General features: G+C 38.7%; 1 protein-coding gene across 1 annotated transcript in view; it reads left to right on the top strand.

Annotated features, from left to right (window-relative positions):
* Positions 1 to 19,761, top strand: part of CPS1 (carbamoyl-phosphate synthase 1) — a 137,560-nt gene that overhangs the window by 28,327 nt on the left and 89,472 nt on the right. The window contains exons 11-17 of the mRNA XM_087923032.1: positions 2,462 to 2,560; positions 4,586 to 4,681; positions 6,592 to 6,781; positions 7,994 to 8,151; positions 11,312 to 11,440; positions 17,988 to 18,132; positions 18,993 to 19,203. Of these exons, the coding sequence (XP_087779158.1) occupies positions 2,462 to 2,560; positions 4,586 to 4,681; positions 6,592 to 6,781; positions 7,994 to 8,151; positions 11,312 to 11,440; positions 17,988 to 18,132; positions 18,993 to 19,203 (1,028 nt within the window). The remainder of the gene's footprint in view (positions 1 to 2,461; positions 2,561 to 4,585; positions 4,682 to 6,591; positions 6,782 to 7,993; positions 8,152 to 11,311; positions 11,441 to 17,987; positions 18,133 to 18,992; positions 19,204 to 19,761) is intronic.

Raw genomic sequence — 19,761 nt, 5'->3', positions numbered from 1 at the left:
TGTTCATTGGAGTTATTGTATTCAAAAGACATTTTAGAAAAAAGATCATTTTAATTGCTTACTGACTTTCTTGCTTTACTGAAAAAATATTGAAATTTATCAAAGGCAAGGAATAAATGTGCTCAATGGAACAGAAAAAAAAAACCCTTTATAAATGTTGAGCTATTCCTTCAGCCTGAATTTGGGGATCTATGTAAGACTGAAACTTTATGTGGGGAGGGCAGGTAGATGCAGATGTCCAACTTACAAGGGAGGAAGAACAATGTGTTTAAGGAAGCATAAGTAACATTTCCCCTCATCTACCACTCTTCTCTGCAACCCTCAAACTCAACCGTTTCCTCCAGATTTAGAAATAAGAATTAGACATACTTTCTTATCAATGTGATTGTTACCAAGCTAAGAGGAACAGGCAAGAGAGAGTAAAGAACTTAACAAGGAAGTAGACCTGGAAAAGTTGGGAAGCATCTCTGACTACCTTGACATTCAGATAGAAGAAAAGAAGTGAGAAAGTTATCTCCTGAAACAAACACGGAAGATAGAAGATTTAACAGATTTAACAGATAATCAGAGTTGGAAGGGACCTTGTAGGTCATCTAGATCTTGAATTCTTAAGGCTAGCTGAAGCCATCTGCCTCAGAAGACCTATGGAAAATTACTTCCTAAAACAAAATGGAATGGCAACAGAGGAATGACACATACAGGATATATTCAATTCTCCCAAATGAAGAAAACCTACCTTCAAAACAAAATATATAGACCCAATCACCACTTTGTGCAAGATGCTCAAGAAAAGGAACTCGGTGAACTAAAATACTGTTCACTAAAAGAGATTCTGGCAGATGCATTCACTAAACCTTTACTCCAAGATCGGTATGTCATCTCTCAATAAATTATGAGAATTGTGTTTGGTGTATGAGTCAGTGAGAAGAGATATTAGAGGCCCAAATCCAGGGATATCAAATTTTCAGTGCACTTTATGATCTACTGGCCATAGGCAGGATATAGGTAGCTAGGTTCCACTTTATCTATCCCTGTAATACGTCTCTTTTAAAATTAACACTATTTCTATCATAAAACATGCTTTACTAATTCTTGGTCAACTTTCATCCTCAAGAAACTCACTACACAGAGGACTTTAACCTGCAAGAATGAAGTGAATAAATAATGCAGTAAATTCAAGCCTGGGAAATACAGCTAGGGAAAATTTCACAAGATTCGTAATGGACAACGACATTTCTTATTTAGTTTAAACTTCTGAGACAGATTGTTATTATACCTTGGAAATAAACAAAGAAATTAAAGATTTGCTTCATGATATGAGCAAGCCAATGTTATTGGCCAATAAAATCCCACACAATTAAAATCCACATTTATATGAGACTCTGTCGTAAATCAGCAGTTGAAGATCCTAAATGGCATTTCGATTTTCATGCAGATTATATGAGAAGTGTGCATTAAATTTCTTAGAACCTTGGTTGTTTTGCTTGCTTGGGATACAATGCAAAGAATTTATGTATTAATTAACTATTAATTAAAGTAATTAGGTTCACAACCTAATTATCAAGAGAATGCTAATGATACTAAATAGCAAATTCTGGAGGGATAATTTTGCTGGCTTGTTAGGTTATTGTAGTAAAAACATTCAAACCCACATAACAATTTATATGAAGCGCTTTTTTATGTATATTCATTTGGGAAAAAAATTCAGCATCTGACTTTTTGTCAAACTGCTTGCTCTGATGTCCCAAACTGACCAGAACTGAGGAAGCTTTTTGGATGAGAAGCGAAACGTCCTCTGGGAAAAACAAAGAAAGTCCAGTTGCCTTTTGAAAGAGCCACTTTGGGGCAACCATGTCCTTGATGACCGAGAATCTCCATATACATTTGTTTGCTTTTATGTTAAAATACTTGAGAAAAAATTAGTTAGGATAAGTAATCTGAAGTCAGATTGTACATGTGGAAGAAGATGATTGAGAAATAATAGAGGTTAAATGTAATGGACCGAAATTGTGCCCCCTGAATGTCTTGTGTGGGTATGTTTTTGTTTTTTGTTTTATAATTCTTTTCCCGACCCTTTGGTAATTTAAATGAGCCCTGAACCTAGATCATCTCTCAAGAACAGGGCTGAACCATACATTGAAATGGGCAAAGAAAAAAACCTATAAGATTTAGGAGAATTGCATAACTTAAGCATGTTTTATCAGTCAGAAACATCTTTAAAGGAGGTTATGTTTAGGATTGTTTTAGATCTGTGGATCCACAGTATAGCCAATAATAATTTGTCCTCCTTTACCACACAATTTAAATAGTTCTTTTAGTGTAAAGGGTCACACTTTATGCAACATGAGAAATACACACTAATTGAAGTATCAGTGATAATTCTAGAATTCTATTCAAATGAGATGAACAATCAACATGGGTTTTTTTTGAGACTGCTATACTTTATTGTTTATTTTTCTAGTTCATATTTGATTCATTTATCTCACTCATCAAGAAGGGAAAAGGTACAAGCATTCCTTCAGTGCTGCCCAAAACCACAGCTGCAACTTCAAGAGTTGAGGTCTGTATATTACAGGGCTTTATTTTATCTTTATCTGAAATATTAGCCATATTGATTATTGCTGTTATTATATGAGCTGGGTAGAAAAATTACTAGTAATGTGCATAACCAAAATTCCTTGCTAAAATTGTCTTGATTTTGTTATACATGAAACTTACATTAACACTAGTTTTGCTCCAAATGATTATTAATATGATGGAGTTTGGAATGCATCCTTTTAGTACATAAAGGAGATTTTTTATTGGTTTATAATCTATTAGACCTTCATAACTTAGGACACATCTTCTTGAGATTTAATCTGAGCCACTGTTCATCATGGTTCTGTTTTAGAAGTTGCCTTAAATGGGAAGAATTGTCTACTAGTCACAAGAAAGATTTTTGCTTATATTCCAGAATGCAGCAATCAGCCTCTTCTGAGCTCATGGAAAAAGAGTTTCCAGACTAAAGAGTTCATTTCCACCATCGTGGAGACATTCTGATTTAACACATTTTATTTGTTATTCCATTTTATCTCCCCATCCTATTTGTACCACAGACTTAACCATGCTGCAATCTAGCAGTCTGGCATGAGAATCATAAAGTCTAACTTTCCAGCCCCTTAAACATAGACTGTGTTCCTTTGAACAAAGTTCAAATTCATGGTTGGCATCCATCAGTGTTGTTGTAGCTTAGGGTTGAACTGTGAAATCCTTGGTCCTGTCTGAGTTTAGTAGTTCATATGCAGATATTTTGTCACTAGGTAGCATCTTCAGCGGAAGGCTTTAGGCACTGAAGATGTTATCTAGTTAGGTAATGAAATGTCTGCAAGCAAGCTCCAACATGAAACAAAATTAGTGATTTGAGGCTGGAATATTTTGAGATTAAAACATGTTGCATACTCATATTGGATATGTTCCCAGTAAACTGATTTTCACTATAGGAGGTTAATTCTGGATTTTGTCAAGGGAAGTGACAAACAATGATTTTTATGATTGACAGACACCATAAGGGATGTTTGCAAGCTTACTATCTGGCTGAATGTGCAGCTTTGCAAATACTTATTTTTCAACTTAAGAACTTTCTTATAATTTGTTGTTAGTTTAAGCAATGCACCATGCTAGGCTATGCTTTGGGGGGGAGGAGAGCAGGGACAGCCCCATCCACTCTAATGAAGCAATCCAAATAACAAGAAGGATTAGTTTGTAGGGAGCTTTCCATTGAAAAGGTACACTGTGTAGCTTTTCTAGATCACTTGAGATTAGACCTTCAAGCAGGGGTGGGGTTCAAATTTCTTAACCAGTTCTGTGGGCATGGCCTAATTTGTGGGTGTGGCTTGGTGGTCATGTGAGTGGCTGGGTGTGGCTTGTATGTAAATATTGTAAATATATATGTAAAGATTGAATTTTTTATTTAAAAAAGAGCAACTTTTACCCCAAAGCAGACAAAGCAGGCAGGCAGATTGAGCTGCTTTCCAGAATCACAGCTTCACTCCTAGATCTACCTTTCTGCAATCTGCTGCCTGAGTCTCCACTGAAAAATAGAAGCTTCAATCCTAAGGAAGGTTCAGCTCTGCTCTCAGGCCTCTTCTCCCCCCCAACCCCTGAATATCACCCCTGACTGGGCCTCAGGGAAGCCTCATGGATGGAGTCGGTGGGGAGAGGACGAGCCAGCCAGTGGTGTGATTTGCCGGTTCTCCGAACTGCACAGAATCGTAACAACCAGTTCTATAGAACTGGTCCGAACTGGTAGAATCCCACCCCTGCCTTCAAGTATTCCCAGCTCTCTAGTTACCCATAGTAGTTACTAATATTTGAAATGCTTGAAAATTAATGTCCTTCTCATTGCAATTACATAATCAACAGAACAGAGTCAAAGGGGATGCATCAATTATTCCTGTTAGAAAGAAAGAAGTTAGGACACAGCTTCCTTGATTTAAAAAGACTGAGAATATATGTGCTAATATAACCCCAAAACATTGACTGAGATAGAAATTGAGTGGATGGATGAATGAATGAATGAAAAACTGATTTTGCTGATTATTTTAAGGTTTCCAAAGTCCTCATCCTAGGATCTGGTGGTTTGTCTATTGGTCAAGCAGGAGAATTTGATTATTCTGGCTCCCAGGCTGTGAAAGCCATGAAGGTAAGAATAAGGACGCTGAAATGCTGGCATGTGCCATAGCCATTCCTACTCTTTCAAACAGGAAGATTTTTTTTCTGCTTTTATAAAATATTTTACACAATATAGAAACATGACACAACTGCCTCTATTATTCACTGAGAATGAACTCTGTCCCCTGAACTTCTAAGTGGGCTCCATTATTAATAAGCATGCAATGAAATAATTCACATAAATGTTTTAAAGTGGTTTGCTATAAATGGTAAAGATGGTGATTGATTGTGAACAAATACAGATAGCAAGTTCAGCTTGCTATCTGTTACTCTGTACTGAGGATAGAAATGCGAAGAATATTTTAAATGATGTGGCAACTGACAGGTAACAGATCTCTGGATTAAGCAGAGCACAAATCACTATGTAGGCTAAGTTTACTGAGATGTTCAGGGTTTATGTATGCTATTACTATACAATAAACATCCAGCAATTTTGGTAATACTTATATTTGGTAATACTTATACTTTATTTTTGCTGCATTACCAGTACTATCTGCAACTTTGTATGAGACCCATATTTGCAGAAGCAGGTAACAGACTTTGAAAGCCTTGAATTATTTATGAAATATGATATCTTACAGGAAATAGTTTTATAAATGGGGTAATAATTAGGTTTCTCAGTGGACATGCAGTTAGGGATAAAGAAATCTTTTACCAGTGTTCATGTTTGGATTTTTGCATAATATCTTTCTAATAGAGAGATTAAAATTATAATAGCACAGTATGAGGTATGGATTACAAAATGTGATTTCATTTTTTATTTTTATGCTTTTGAGAGAGAAAGAGTGAGTGTGTGTGTGTGTGTGTGTGTGTGAGAGAGAGAGAGAGAGGGAGGGAGGGAGGGAGAGAGAAAGAGAGAGTGCCCATTGGATTTCTGGTTGCAAAGAGCAATTCTCCCTTCTGAGAAAATGTGCATGATGCAATATTTTTCATTTCTAATTATTTAATATGAAAGCTAAAGACTTTTGGGGTGTTTAATCTATTGAATCCAAAGCCATTTAAAGAAGTTTAATATTGTTTAGATATTTTTCTGTTACATTTTGTGATGTAACAAGTGAGTTAAAGGTGTTTTTTTATGGAATGTGTGACAAGGGAACTTAGATTATAATATTCAATCACAAAAAGTTCTTTTTACTTCAGTCCTTTCTACTAATGGTCTGCATGGGGTACATTTTTTCCCTAGTTTCAGGAAAACATGTTCATAATTATGAAGGTTGGGAAGCTCTGAATTCTCTAGGCCAAAGTTTCAATGTCTCATTAAGGTTATGCTTGGCTGATTCAACAAAAACATTAATGAGACCCTAAAATTGGCAAAGTGACTGATAGAATTAAAGATAGCATATGGGAAAGGATCATTTCACTGAGGATATGCTATCTGAAGATAGCAAATCGAAAGGGGAAAATGTATTTTCTTAATAACAAAAATAATCTTACTTTCCTCTCTTCTATTTTCTTGCTTTCTATTTTATAGTTAAGAAATATTCTGTTTTCCATTAATCTTGATAGCTTGACCTCTTTCTCACTACCAATTAGCTGTCCAAATTTGCTGCTAAATCAGCCTTTCTAGAAATGACACTTATTCTTGATGTCCTTGCCTTTGGCAGCATGATTTGCACCAGTAATGTAGTCAAGACTGTTTTCATGATAGAGCAATGATAGCTGTACCTAAGTACAGCTGCTATTGCAGACCTTTCTCTGAATTATTTTAATTGTTTAATAGGGCAGCTACACAAAACTTATAAAATGATGTGACTGCTTTAAGGAGATGCAGCCAGCTGCTAGTTGGGCACTCTCAAGTACAGCTGGTTTATTATTTATTTTTAAGCTTACTTTATAACTTTAGATTTACTTACATAAATTCATTTTGTTTTGTTTTTCTAGGAAGAAAATGTGAAAACTGTTCTGATGAACCCCAACATTGCATCAGTTCAGACAAATGAAGTTGGCTTAAAGCAGGCTGACACTGTTTATTTCCTTCCAATCACCCCACATTTTGTTACAGAAGTCATCAAAACAGAACGGCCAGATGGATTAATTCTTGGCATGGGTGGGCAAACTGCTCTGAACTGTGGTAAGTTATGGGATTTCTCTAATGCAGCTGAGAAATTCCTATGCAGGCATTTCTCAACTTATAACCATTTATTTACCAACTGTCCAAAGTTACAACAGTACTGAAAAAACTGACTTATGACTAGCCCTTGCCCTTAAGACCGTTACAACTGGAACTGTGATCAAATTCTGAGTGCTTGGGAACTGGCATGTATTTGCAATTTTTGCAGAATTGTTATGTATAGGGTCATATAGGGCCAGTTGACATGAATGCGCACCAGTTCTGTTCTGGTGTAAGAAAAATGGGAATTAGTTATTTCTACAGTTTTTGTGCTATTCCATTTCCAGAGACTCTGATCAACATATAATATTGATTGAAAATAAAAAAACAAATATGATAATATGATCTTACTCATCCCCAAATGCCTTTCTGAACTTTTTACATCATTCCAAAAATGTAGGGTAATGTGATCACCATTTGCAACCTTCCCAGCCAGTTGTTGACAAGCAAAATCAATGGGGGAAACCAGATTCATTTAGGGACTGCAGTGATTTGCATAACAACCACAAGCAATACAAATTCTGGTCTCATTATGAACATAAGATGAGGACTTCCTGTATCTGTGAGAAAAGGCAACGTAGACCAAATGCAAAACATGAGAAAGGAAGCATTTCAAAGAGACTGTGTCTTAATTAAGTGACTGGGAATTCAACTCTTTCTGGAATCCATGTTTGTTTCTTTGGTTTGCCAGTTGTGTGGGCTTGACAGGTTCTACCATTAAAGGAATGCCACCTCCAGGGACTCCCGGCTTGAGCCTTCTCTGGGACTTTCCCTCCCGATTCAGTTTACTCTCAAATATCTTGACCACCCCCTCCTTTCTACATTTTTAGAGTGATATAAAAATGTGGTTGTTCAGAAAGGCATTTGGGGATGAGTAAGATCATACTATCTGGAAAGGTGCATTAGTTATAATTTCATTATTTGTTTATATTTTTCATATTTGTTTTTAATTCTCTGGGAATAGAATGGCACATAAATTGTAGAAATAACTCCCACTTTTCTTACACCAGAATGGAATTGATGCACATTCATGCCAGCTGGTCCTATATGACCCTATATGTAACATGATGGCCTGCCTTCACTTCCCCATCATAGCTAAAGATTCAGTTGCTAAGGAGAAAATATTTCTGAATATTTGTGAATGCTAATTGTTCCAATTCATTCTGTGTACAGGAGTGGAGCTGTTTAAAAGTGGCATTCTGCAGGAATATGGAGTAAAGGTCCTTGGAACATCAGTTGAATCTATCATGGCTACTGAGGACAGGCAGATGTTTTCAGACAAACTGAATGAAATTAATGAGAAGATTGCTCCTAGCTATGCTGTAGAATCGGTAAATCAAATTTCAAATAATAAATATGGTGATACTTTGAAATGGCTGAACTGGTGGTGTGTCTAAGTGTGGAGGCCATGTCATCCTCACTGTGGGGACAGGATTTATTTCTCATTTCTCATTGTGCTGAATGTATTTTCACTCACAAATGTATACGAAGAAGGCAGGAATAAAGCATATTCCAATGAAGGGAATATATGCCATCCCATTTGCAGGCAAGTCTAGGCTATATTTTGAAAGTTTCCCCTTCTAGTCTATCATTTGTCCCACTGTCTTTGCATGAATAGTGGCTGCTGCAGCAAACTTTGTCTCTCCAAAGAGAGTTGTAAGTTGAAAGGTAAAGGTACACCATGCCATACATCCTAGTCTCTGACTCCAATCTTGGAGGGTTCCATTATTTCATAGTCCTTCATCACAGGCAGATCCACTCAGTTCTGGACAGGGGCAGGGAAGAGGCACCCCCTTCTCTCCTTCATGACCTCAACTCAGTTCTGTTGGTGGTAGAGCCATATAGCTTGATTGAGTGTTTGCAGAACATTAAATACAGAGAAACTTTAGAGCTTAGATCCATTCTGACATTTTACTTGAGGATAATTTTTTTGAGCAAATAACTGCCATTTTTAATATTATCTAAATGCTAACATGATTTAATAGTTAACTCAGAATGGGTTTTGTCCTATTAAAATCCATAGATTATAAAGTAACGAATGACTCCTAATAATCAATATTCATAGAGTATGAATTGCAAATTTATTTCCTCCTCCTCTTCTTCCTCTTCCTCCTCCTCCTCCTCCCCCCTCCACCTCCTTTGCTTCATAATCAAAACTGATTATGTATCTAGGGCTACATAAGTTCTCACATTAATTGAGTTTATCTTTTTATTTTATATTGGTGTGGTCTAACACAGGGGTTGCCAACCTTTTGGACTCATAATTTTGGACTCATAATTTTGGATTCATAATTTTAAATCCCGTGGACCACTAATATGAATTTTGACTGACAATGGCTTGCTGACTTTGATGAGAAAGTCGGTCCCATATTCCAGAGCTGCAGTAGTCACAAGACGGGCCTTTGGTCATCCCAGAGCTGACCAAAGGCCAGTCCTGTGACTACTACAGCTCTGGAATATGGGACCGACTTTCCCACCAACGTCAGTAAGCCACCCCAGGGCGGATTTCCTCCCTGCCATTGAAAAATATGATAGTAGGGATATCCTACTTCCCCCCATGCCTCGTGGCCAAAAAGAGCAACTGACACACCGCACCTGGTTCCCACCGGCCAAGCACTAAAGCTCCAACACTGCCACTGGAGAGAGAGAGAGAGAGGGAGAGAGGGAGGGAGGGAGGGAGGGAGGGAGGGAGGGAAGGATCCAATCTAACCTCGGAGGGCTGGCAGTGATATTCTCTCTCTCTCTCTCTCTCTCTCTCTCTCTCTCTCTCTCTCACACACACACACACACACACACACACACCCCTCACACTCCCTCCAAGGCAGCCACATTCCTTCACTAACCTGCTTTTCAGCTTCATTCAGAGAGAGAGAGAGAGAGAGAGAGAGAGAGAGAGTATCCTTTGATCCCAAATAAAGAACAATTGATTGGTAGGAAAATGGGGTGGGGGATTTTCCTGCAGACTTTTTTGAGGATTTTCCCAGGATCTCTGCAGGAAAATTCCCCACCCTGTTTTCCTACCGATAAATCATTCTTTATTTGGGATTGCAGAATACTGTCTCCAGCTCCAATCTCGGGGGAGGAGGGAGATTTTTGGCTTCATGCAAGGAAAGCAGCAGAAGCAGCAGAAGTCTTTCTTTCTCTCCCCCAAATGAGAAATGAGTCCTAGTGAGACTTGTTGCGCTAGCACAGCCTCTTGGAGTGGGATGCCTTGCAGGGTCCCAAAGACTCATTTCTGGCAGAGTTTGGGGGAGAGAAAGAAAGACTTTTGCTGCTTTCCTTGCATGCAGCCAAAAGCAGAAGAAAGAAGCGGAAAAAAGCAGCCCAGTGGCCAGGCAAGGTATGTGGGGCAAGTTCCCCCCCTCTGCCCTTTCCCCCCTTCCTTCACTACCTCATGTTGTTCGCAATGCAAGTGACGCAAGCCTTGTGTTCCCACGGGCCATGTGGGTGGTGTAGCCTTGTGTTCCCATACAGCCTGGATTAATTGCTTTGCGGGGATGCTTTGGGAGTGACATTTCTCTGCGGACCACCAAAATTTTCTCATGGACCACCAGTGGTCTGCAGCCCACCAGTTGACAACCACTGGTCTAATAGGTTTGTTCTGTGTCCCATTCTTCTCTTCTTTTAGTTTTCCTTTAACTGTATGACAGTGAATTTGTTCACCCCCAGATAAATCATTCCAACTTTGTAATGACTTTTATTTCTAATCACTTCTTTAACTGCTAAAGAGAGTTACCCTTTCTCTCTCTTTTATGGAATCTTTTTGCATGCTCGTTTTAGTTCTGGGTTAATAATATTATTGTAGATAGAAGTGTTCTGTGTGTGCACTTAAGAATTCCTGAGAGCAGATATCTGACTTAAGCATTGATTAGTGAAGCAGGTTTCACAATTATAACAGAAAAGAGATTTATTTAAGAAAAAATAGACAAAGTCTAGCAGTTAGCTAATGATATCCTACCAGGAGAAGAATGAAAGAGCCCATGCTTTATGTATGTATGCATGAGAAGAAAGGCAAAGGCAAGTGAGTAGAAGTTAGCAATTTCTTAGACAAAGAACAGGGCAGAATGATAAAGAAAGAAAGAGCTGAGAGTAAATTCTTAAATCTCTACCTACCATTACCCCCTGTGGTCAGTTAATCATAGGATGATGAAAAGTCAATGTTATTGAATATCCTGAGAGAATTTTTTATCTATTTTCATGAGGAATATATAATATATAATACACAGGAATATGCCAAATTGTTCAATGAAGATTTTTTTAAAAAATCACAATCAACAAACTTAGCTTTCCCAGATTTTTTTCAGGGAAGCTATTAGGGTAAATTTATTTACCATTTTGTCCTAACTGAACATTAAGTATTAACTTAATTGTCATCTACAGACCTAATTTATAGCATGTTATGCAATAATTCAGTGATGCTTAAAGATTTTGGGTGCAGAGAGATTTTCTATCTATTATCTTATTTTTCTGTTCATTTCTGTATTGTGGCAGATAGAAGATGCTTTGGAAGCAGCAGAAAAAATTGGCTACCCTGTTATGATCCGTTCAGCGTATGCCTTGGGAGGACTAGGATCAGGTTTATGCGCTGACAAGGAACACCTCCTGGATCTTGCTACCAAGGTATTGTTCTGGTGGTTCTTTGGTAGTAATTTGGTATCACATCTGAAACTGAGGGCTCATCTTCCCTGAGTCAATTTGGGGCAACATAAACATTTAATACATGAAATAAATAAATCCAAGTTAGAAATCAGGACACAGCAGGCAGAGTCATAGGTCATATGTTGGACAGTGTGTACACTGAAAATTCAGTTTCAGCATCTTTGTTAGTATACTGTAGGAACATCAAACACCATCAGTACTTCCATCTGACGATTAGTGTAAATACACAATATTATATAATAATGATTATACAAATATATAAATAATTATATAATAATTAGCACTTTAACACTGATTTGAATCCATCAGATACTGAAAAAATAGGTCTGTACATTAGACATTACCTCATAGTTACAGCTATTTTATGTTAAATAAGTATATATAAGTATAACTAGACCCTTATAACTGTAATTAATCAAAAAATAAATAACTGTAATTTATAACGAAAGAAATAATTATTCTATAAAATAATATAAACTGTAAAAAAATAAAAAATATATAAAATAAAAAAAATAAAAACTGCCATAAGTATCATAATAAAACATGATAACAAAAAACATGTAAAGTTGGAAGTTATTTAAAAATCATCACTCCAAAGTAACAGCAAACTATGGTTTGAATAGAATGTTCTCATATGATTTTTTGAAAAAAATAAATTAATTTACAAAGGAAACTAGCATTCCTTTTACCCTAGTCCATGTATTTTCTAAGCCAGTGGTCTCCAATCGATGGCCCACGGCCCACTAGTGGCCCATGAGAAAATTTTGGTGGTCTGCAGAGAAATGTCACTTCCAGAACACCCCCCCAAAGCAATTAATCCAAGGTTCATGGGAAAACAAGACTGCGCTGCCCACATTGCCCATGGGAATACAAGGATTGCATTGGAACAACACAAAGTAGTGAGGGAAGGGGGGAAAGGGGGGAGGGGGGGAACTTGCCTCGCCACCAGGCTGCTTCTTTCTTCTTCTGCTTTTGGCTACACACAAGGAAAGCAACAAAAGTCTTTCTCTCCCCCAAATTCCACCAGAAATGAGTCTTTGGGACCCTGCAAGGCATCCTGCTCCAAGAGGGGAGAATTTGGGGGAACAGAAAGAAAGACTTCTGCCGCTTTCCTTGCATGAAGCCAAAAGTATCTCTCTCCCCCTGAAAACGGAGCTGGATATGGTATCCTGTGATCCCAAATAAAGAATGATTGATCGGTAGGAAAATGGGGTGGTGAATTTTCCTGCAGACTTTTTTGGGGGATTTTCCCAGGGTCTCTGTGGACAAAGAAAATCCCCCCAAAAATCTGCAGAAAAATCTCCCAACCTGTTTTCCTACTGATTGCAGAAAACCGTCTCTCTCTTCCCCCCGCCCCCCCACCCACGAGAACGGAGCTGAAAAGCAGGTTAGGAATGTGGCTGCCTTAGAGGGTGTGTGGGTGTGTGAGGGACTCTTTGTGTATGTATGTATGTGTGTGTGTGTGTGTGTGTGTGTGTGTGAGAGAGAGAGAGAGAGAGAGAGAGAGAGAGAGAGAGAGAGAGAGAGGAAAGGAAAGGAAAGGAAAGGAAAGGAAAGGAAAGGAAAGGAAAGGAAAGGAAAGAAAGAAAGAAAGAAAGAAAGAAAGAAAGAAAGAAAGAAAGAAAGAAAGAACATCACCACCAGCCTTCCAAGGTTAGATCGTATCTCTCTCTCTCTCTCTCTCCCTCCCTCCCTCCCGTTTTCTCTCTCTCTCTCTCTCTCTCACCAATATCAGCAAAATTCATATTAGTGGTTCATATTAAAATTATGAGTTTGGTGGTCCCTGAGGTCCAAAAGATTGGCAACTCCTATTCTAAGCAACTAGCAAATTTAGGCTGAAAATTCATTTATTCACCTTTTCATATTGATTTATTTTGCAATGATTATTACCTTTATTGTCAGAGTACATGTGTACAATGAGATTGGCTGAGACTCCCTTCGTGCAACCCCCCAACACAACTCACAGTGAGGACAGAAGTCCCTAACCCAGTCCTAATCTTAGTACACTATGTGATCTTGTTGCACAATGCGCTGGCCCCGCAAGTCTATCATATTATGTTGACATGAAGTTATTTTCCGTTCAGAAGTCTGACAGGCCATGGAGAGAAACTGTTCTTCAGCTTGTTGGTGTGGCTGGTTATACTTCTATATCTCCTACCTGATGGTAGGAGAGTGAAGAAGTGCTGACTGGGATGTGAGTCATCCCTGAGAATTTTCCTCACTCTTCTAAGGCAGTGAGCCCTAATGATGTCATCTAGTGGTCTCAGGGAACAGCCCACGATGTTTTGTGCTGTGCTCACCACCCTCTGTAATGTCTTTCTACCCATGGCTGTCAAGCTAGCATATTACACCATAATGAAATATGTGAGGATGCTTTCTATTGTGGACTGGTAAAAGGAGGTCATCAGTCATTGTTCCACTTTATTCTTTTGCAAGACCCTAAGGAAACGGAGTCTCTGTTGGGCCTTTCTGGCCACTTGGGTTATAAGATCTTTGCTGAGGTAGACTCCCAGGAATTTAAAGGATGAAACTGTCTCCACACAGCCCTCCTTGATGTAAAGTGGGGCGGGTTCCTCTCTCTTCTTCCGGAAGTCTAACACCATCTCCTTTGTCTTGCGGATGTGTAGGTGCAGATTATTTTCTAGGCACCATGAGGATAATTTTTGAACCTCCCCCCGTATGCTGTTTCGTCTCCAACTGTAATGAGACCCAATACCGTAGTATCATCTGCAAACTTAATGATTGCAGTGGATGGGTCAGACAATACACAAACATGTGTGTACAGTGAGTACAGGTAGGGATTGAGCACACAGCCCTGTGGGGATCCAGTGCTAAGCTTCAGGGAGGTAGATGTGACAGACTGTTTGTGGTCAGTCTCTCAGAAAGTCTTTGATCCAGTAGCAAATGGAAGAGGGAAAATCCAAGTCAGTCAGCTTTTCAATAAGGATGCTCGGCAGTATAGTATTGAAGGCCAAGCTATAGTCAATGAAAAACATCCTGACATAATTTCTGGGTTTCTCCAGATGGCTCACTACAGAATGTAAGGCAGTAGCTATGGTGTCATCTGTTGACCTGTTCCCCCTGTAGGCAAACTGATGTTTGTCAAAGTCTGGTGGGAGGCATGTCCTAAGGTGTTGGAGAACCAGTCTTTCGAAGCATTTCATCACTACTGACGTTAATGCGATAGGTCTATAGTCATTTAGACAGTTAATTGTTGTTTTCTTGGGGATGGGACAATAGTCGCTGTTTTCAAGCATGAGGGAACACAGGCTGTTTGCAGGGAGATGTTAAAGATCTTTGTCAGGACCCCTGCTAATTGATTGGCACAAGTCTTTACCACTATCCCCAGCACCCCATCTGGACCTGTAGCTTTACTGGGACTCACAGCCTTCAGTGCATCTCTCACTTGACGTTTGTATAGGGTGAGTGGCTGGGAATAAGAAGGCTGGCAGGCAGAGACTATGGGGTCTGGTATTTTCACCTGGTAGCAGGTGAAGAAGATGTTCAACTCCTTTCCCAATGAGGTGTCAGCATTGACTGTGTTCCTCATGTTGCCCTTATAGTTGGTTAGGTGCTGCAGTCCCTGCCACACTTGCTTCAAGTTGTTATCTGCTAGGTGGTTCTCCAACTTATATTTGCATTGTTGTTTTGCTGTCTTAATGCTTCTTCTAAGGTTTTCCCTGGCCTCTCTCTCTATATCCCTGTCTTTTGCCTTAAAGGCAGAATCCTGGCCTCTCAGAAGTGTCTGTACCTTGGCAGTCATCCAGGGTTTACAATTCCCAAAGACTCTGATGCACATGTCTGTTGTTACACTGTCAGTGCACACTTTGATGTAAGAGAGTACAGCATCAGTGTATTCATGCAGGTCTTGATGTTCAAATACACTCCACTCAGTGGTTTCAAAACAGTCTTGCAGCTGACTGAGAGTACCTCTGGACAGATTTGAACCATTTTCATGACTGGCTGAGTTCTTTTCCTGAGAGGGACATACTTTGGGCACAACAGAGGTGAAACATGGTCGGATGTACCCAGGTGGGGGAGGTGGATTACTTTATATGCCTGTTTCAGATTAGAGTACACATGGCCTAAAGCAGGGATCCCCAACCACCAGGCCCCAGACTGGTACCAGTCTGAGGATCATTTTGTACCAGGCCACAAAGAATGAATAATCGTGATTAAAATATATATAAAAATATGGTTTTGCTTCCGGGTGTCTTATTTTGAAAGACAACCACTTCCGCCCTCACCTAACTTCCGCGCTTGACTCTTTGGCGCGTATTTATCCTGCATCAGCAATGCAAGCTAGCCCTCACAAAATGAGCCAGAAACAGAGTTCACTGGAGAGTTTTTTTGGAAAGGGTAAGTTACGGGTTCATCGCTTATTTATTTACTGTTATTGGAACCTTCACGCCCCTACTCGGTCCTTGAAAAAGTGTTTCTGCGTGAAACTGGTCCCTGGTACAAAAAAGGTTGGGGACCACTGGCCTAAAGTATTCTTTCCTCTGGTGGAAAGTTGCATGTACTACACAAACTTAGGGAGTCCTCCTCCCTTGCTCTTACCAGAGTCACCATTTCTATCAGATAAATGACTCGGCTTGTCAACCCCACTGCTGCATCGGATACAGCTGGGTGTAGCCAGGTCTCTGTGACAATCATCACACAGCTTTTGCAGAGAAGCCTGCTTGCTGCCATCAGCAGCTCTAATTCATCAGTTTTGTGGATGAGGGATCTGGCGTTGCTCAAAAAGACACTTGGCAGCGCTAGTCTATGGGGCTGCTTTCAGAGCTGAGCCAACAGACTAGCTCTACAGCCGTGCTTTTGTTTCCACTCCTTTCGCTTTTGTCGGCACCTCCCTAATGATAATGGATTAATAATCAATCAGTATATTACAAGATTTAAAATCTTAATATTTTTATTATATTTCAGTTGATAGATAATCTTTTGCAGAATAAAGCAATTCTTTCTGCCTAGGGAGTTTATAAAACTTGCTATCTCTGAAAAGGGATGGATGGATCCTCAGAACTGATGGGTTATGTGGAGGATGTCACTGGTATCTGAAAATATGAACAAGGGGACAACCTCAATAGATTATGGAAACACTTTCATTCTTTGAAATTCTCATCCTTTGTAATGGATGAGCTTTCTCAGCTTTAGAAATCTTTGCCTTAATAACAAAAATTAACATAGGGAGGGTTTCTGTCACTGAAAGATCTTAGGATCATAGCCTGTTTGCAAAGGCAAGAGAGACATCTTTACTTAGATGATGCCTGGAAACACTGTTGTGTATTCATGATTAATAGAATCATGCTATAAGAGGTATTATAAGGAAGCGGAATAATATAATGCCCACTTACATTATATACAAAATGACACTGTTAAGTTGTGGCCTCTGGAAATTTAGAATCAGAAAGGAAAGTATTGCATATTTACCATCTGAGTAACTAGATAACAGAAATCATCCCAAAGTAGATTATTAGGCATCTTATTCTAATTTAATATGCAAATAGCTGACAGTTGATTTTTTTTTCAATGCTGGCAAAAGGCTTTCACCATACACCATACAACCAGATTGTGTTGTTAAGGCTTGGGCTCTCTGCCATCTATGATCATTCTACCAGATGGTAAGGTTAGATTTGAATACAATAAGCAGGCCAAATACATCCTATTAACTGGGGAGAAAACTGATGTTCTTTTCCTGATGTTTATGTCTTGCATATTTTTAAATATAAATTATACTATTGAGTATAAAATATCCATTTAAGCTTCAAGGCTGCTCTCTATTGACAGACCTGTTCCCTCTGCTTTTGTTCATGTAAAAGCCATCTAAATAGTGACTGATACATTATCATGAAACTCTAGATCTGGAATGTATTTTGACTAAGAAACTTACTGTGTTCATTAATTTATAGGTATTCCTTGGTTCATGCCCACTCATTCAGCTATCATTCAAAGTTACAACAGTGCTGAAAAAGGGCATCTGCCTGTGCTTTGGAGCACCTTTCCACAGCGCTCTCGTGCTCCCCGCAGTACCCACCCAGTCTAAAGTCTTGGTTGTGGCATTCTTGGTATCCTGCAGCACTCATACATTCACCTATGCTTCAGAGGGCCTGGGTGTAACATCCCCTCATCCACCTGTAGCTTCCACTCACTGCTTGTCTGAGACTACACAAGCACATATTATGGGTCACGTGAATCATTTTTATGTGCCGAAATTTTAATTGGGAGAGATTAGTGTTCTAATAGAGAACCATATAAACTTTATTCAATCACACTTAGGAGATCTAAATAAAAAGGGAGCCTTTAATACATGATGATAAGCAGGTTTTTGGAAAATTTCACTGAAAGTATTGTGCATTTCTTTACGTAGCCCAACTGTTCCCGCAAGGGTGTTTTTATGAATAGAAATGGCCCTTTGACAGCAACTATGTTTCAAGAGCACTAGGAAATGTTAATTTTTTTAGCAAAACTATACAAACGTTGTGACTTTCTCTTCTCTATAATCATCAAGGCATTTGCAATGACCAATCAAATTCTTGTGGAGAAGTCAGTGGTAGGATGGAAGGAAATTGAATATGAAGTTGTGAGAGATGCAGCTGACAATTGTATCACTGTCTGCAATATGGAAAATGTTGATGCAATGGGAGTTCATACAGGTACATCTGCTTAGATCATTGTCATATTGTTATTTAAAACTTTGTCACTGAAGTCCCAAGGCTTAGTTCTGACATCTGTGGGACTATAGTATTGATCCAATGTCCCTAATCCAGTCTTAACACCAAATGCCCCCTTTAACCAAAATGTCCAAGGTTTGGACATTTTGACTTCAGAGATTGCCAGATAGGCATAGGAGAGGGTTGGTTAGTGTTTCAATCATTAAAACAGTCAAGTTGTTTGCAAGCTTGAGTTTTGTTTTGCTTGAGATATATAAATGAAAAAGCTGCTTTAACTATTATAAAAAGTCTTTTTAATGCACTTCCAGATTTCATGAATCACCTCTTTCAAATACTCGCACCAATCTAGCATGCATCAAAGCTTAATCTTGAAAAGATTTGAAATTGTAAGGATTAACTCATTCACCTGGAGCATTATTGCAACAGGTAGATACATATATATAGTAGAATGCAGTTATTTATTACACATCCAGGTTCATGAAAACTATGTGGAATCAAGATACATGGAAACAAAAGATTGTTAAGAGTTGGTCAGCATGTTAGCATCTTTCTACTTAATATTATCTTATAATGCATATTTGTATGTGTGCATGCATGTATGTTATTTGTGTGTTGTCTACTTCCAAAGGCTCAATTTAAATTTTATTTTAAATCGTATGAAATAAATAAATTTGCTTCCAGTACTAAGCACGTTTATTCCCGTGCATTTTAGTTCTGTGCTTGTCTATTAATAATCTATTTGATGGCTTAAAATATGTCTCTAGAATTAATACAGACAAAACATTGCACGGTTAGGCAAAATCATGATCGCTGCTATTCAATTCTTTTTCTTCTTCAATTAGGTGATTCTGTTGTGGTGGCTCCCAGCCAGACCCTTTCAAATGAAGAATTACAGATGTTACGGAAATCAACCATCAATGTTGTCCGCCACTTGAACATTGTGGGGGAGTGTAATATCCAGTATGCCTTAAATCCCACCTCTCTGGAATACTGCATCATTGAAGTTAATGCTCGACTTTCTAGAAGCTCCGCCTTGGCATCAAAGGCCACAGGGTAAGGCTGGAAACAGTAATGGGTGAACAGCTATGTAAAGGAAGCATTTGGATTTAAAAAAAAAAAAGCCTTTGGAAATGTTTAAATACGTAGCCAAACATACAATAATTTCAGTTAAATTCATGTATGCCTTCCTCAAATATTTGATATATTTCTAATTCTGCTATGCAAAAAATAATAATTAAGTGTTTGGAGAGACTTCCCAGGGCTGCATGCAGCCTTCACCCTCAGGCTGTACACTCTCACTAGCGCTGCTTGATTATCAGAAATGTATGTCATGCATGTCGGCTTTGATGTCTTTCCTTCAAGGTTTCCTTTCTTACCTGGAGTGAAAAATTACATTCTATAGGTGTACAAAGTATGCTGTAACCTTTGGGGTTTTTTCTCTTCTTTTTCTCTGGAGTGGAAATGCTGAACACAGCTCAAGCAGACCTTACCAGATACAAGTCTTCCAGAAATCATGTGGAAGCCAGAAAAATTCTGAAGCTCTGAAAAAAAATATTGAGCAAAACAAAGTTCTGCCTGTCTTGAAAAATAAAAAGTTGTCATGGTCTCCAT

Source organism: Pseudonaja textilis, chromosome 1, assembly GCF_049901715.1.
Source record: "Pseudonaja textilis isolate UNSWEBS1 chromosome 1, rPseTex1.2, whole genome shotgun sequence".
NCBI classification, from domain to species: Eukaryota; Metazoa; Chordata; class Lepidosauria; order Squamata; family Elapidae; genus Pseudonaja; species Pseudonaja textilis.
Note: the sequence above shows the minus strand (reverse complement) of the source record. Positions and strands in the feature narration are given on the sequence as shown.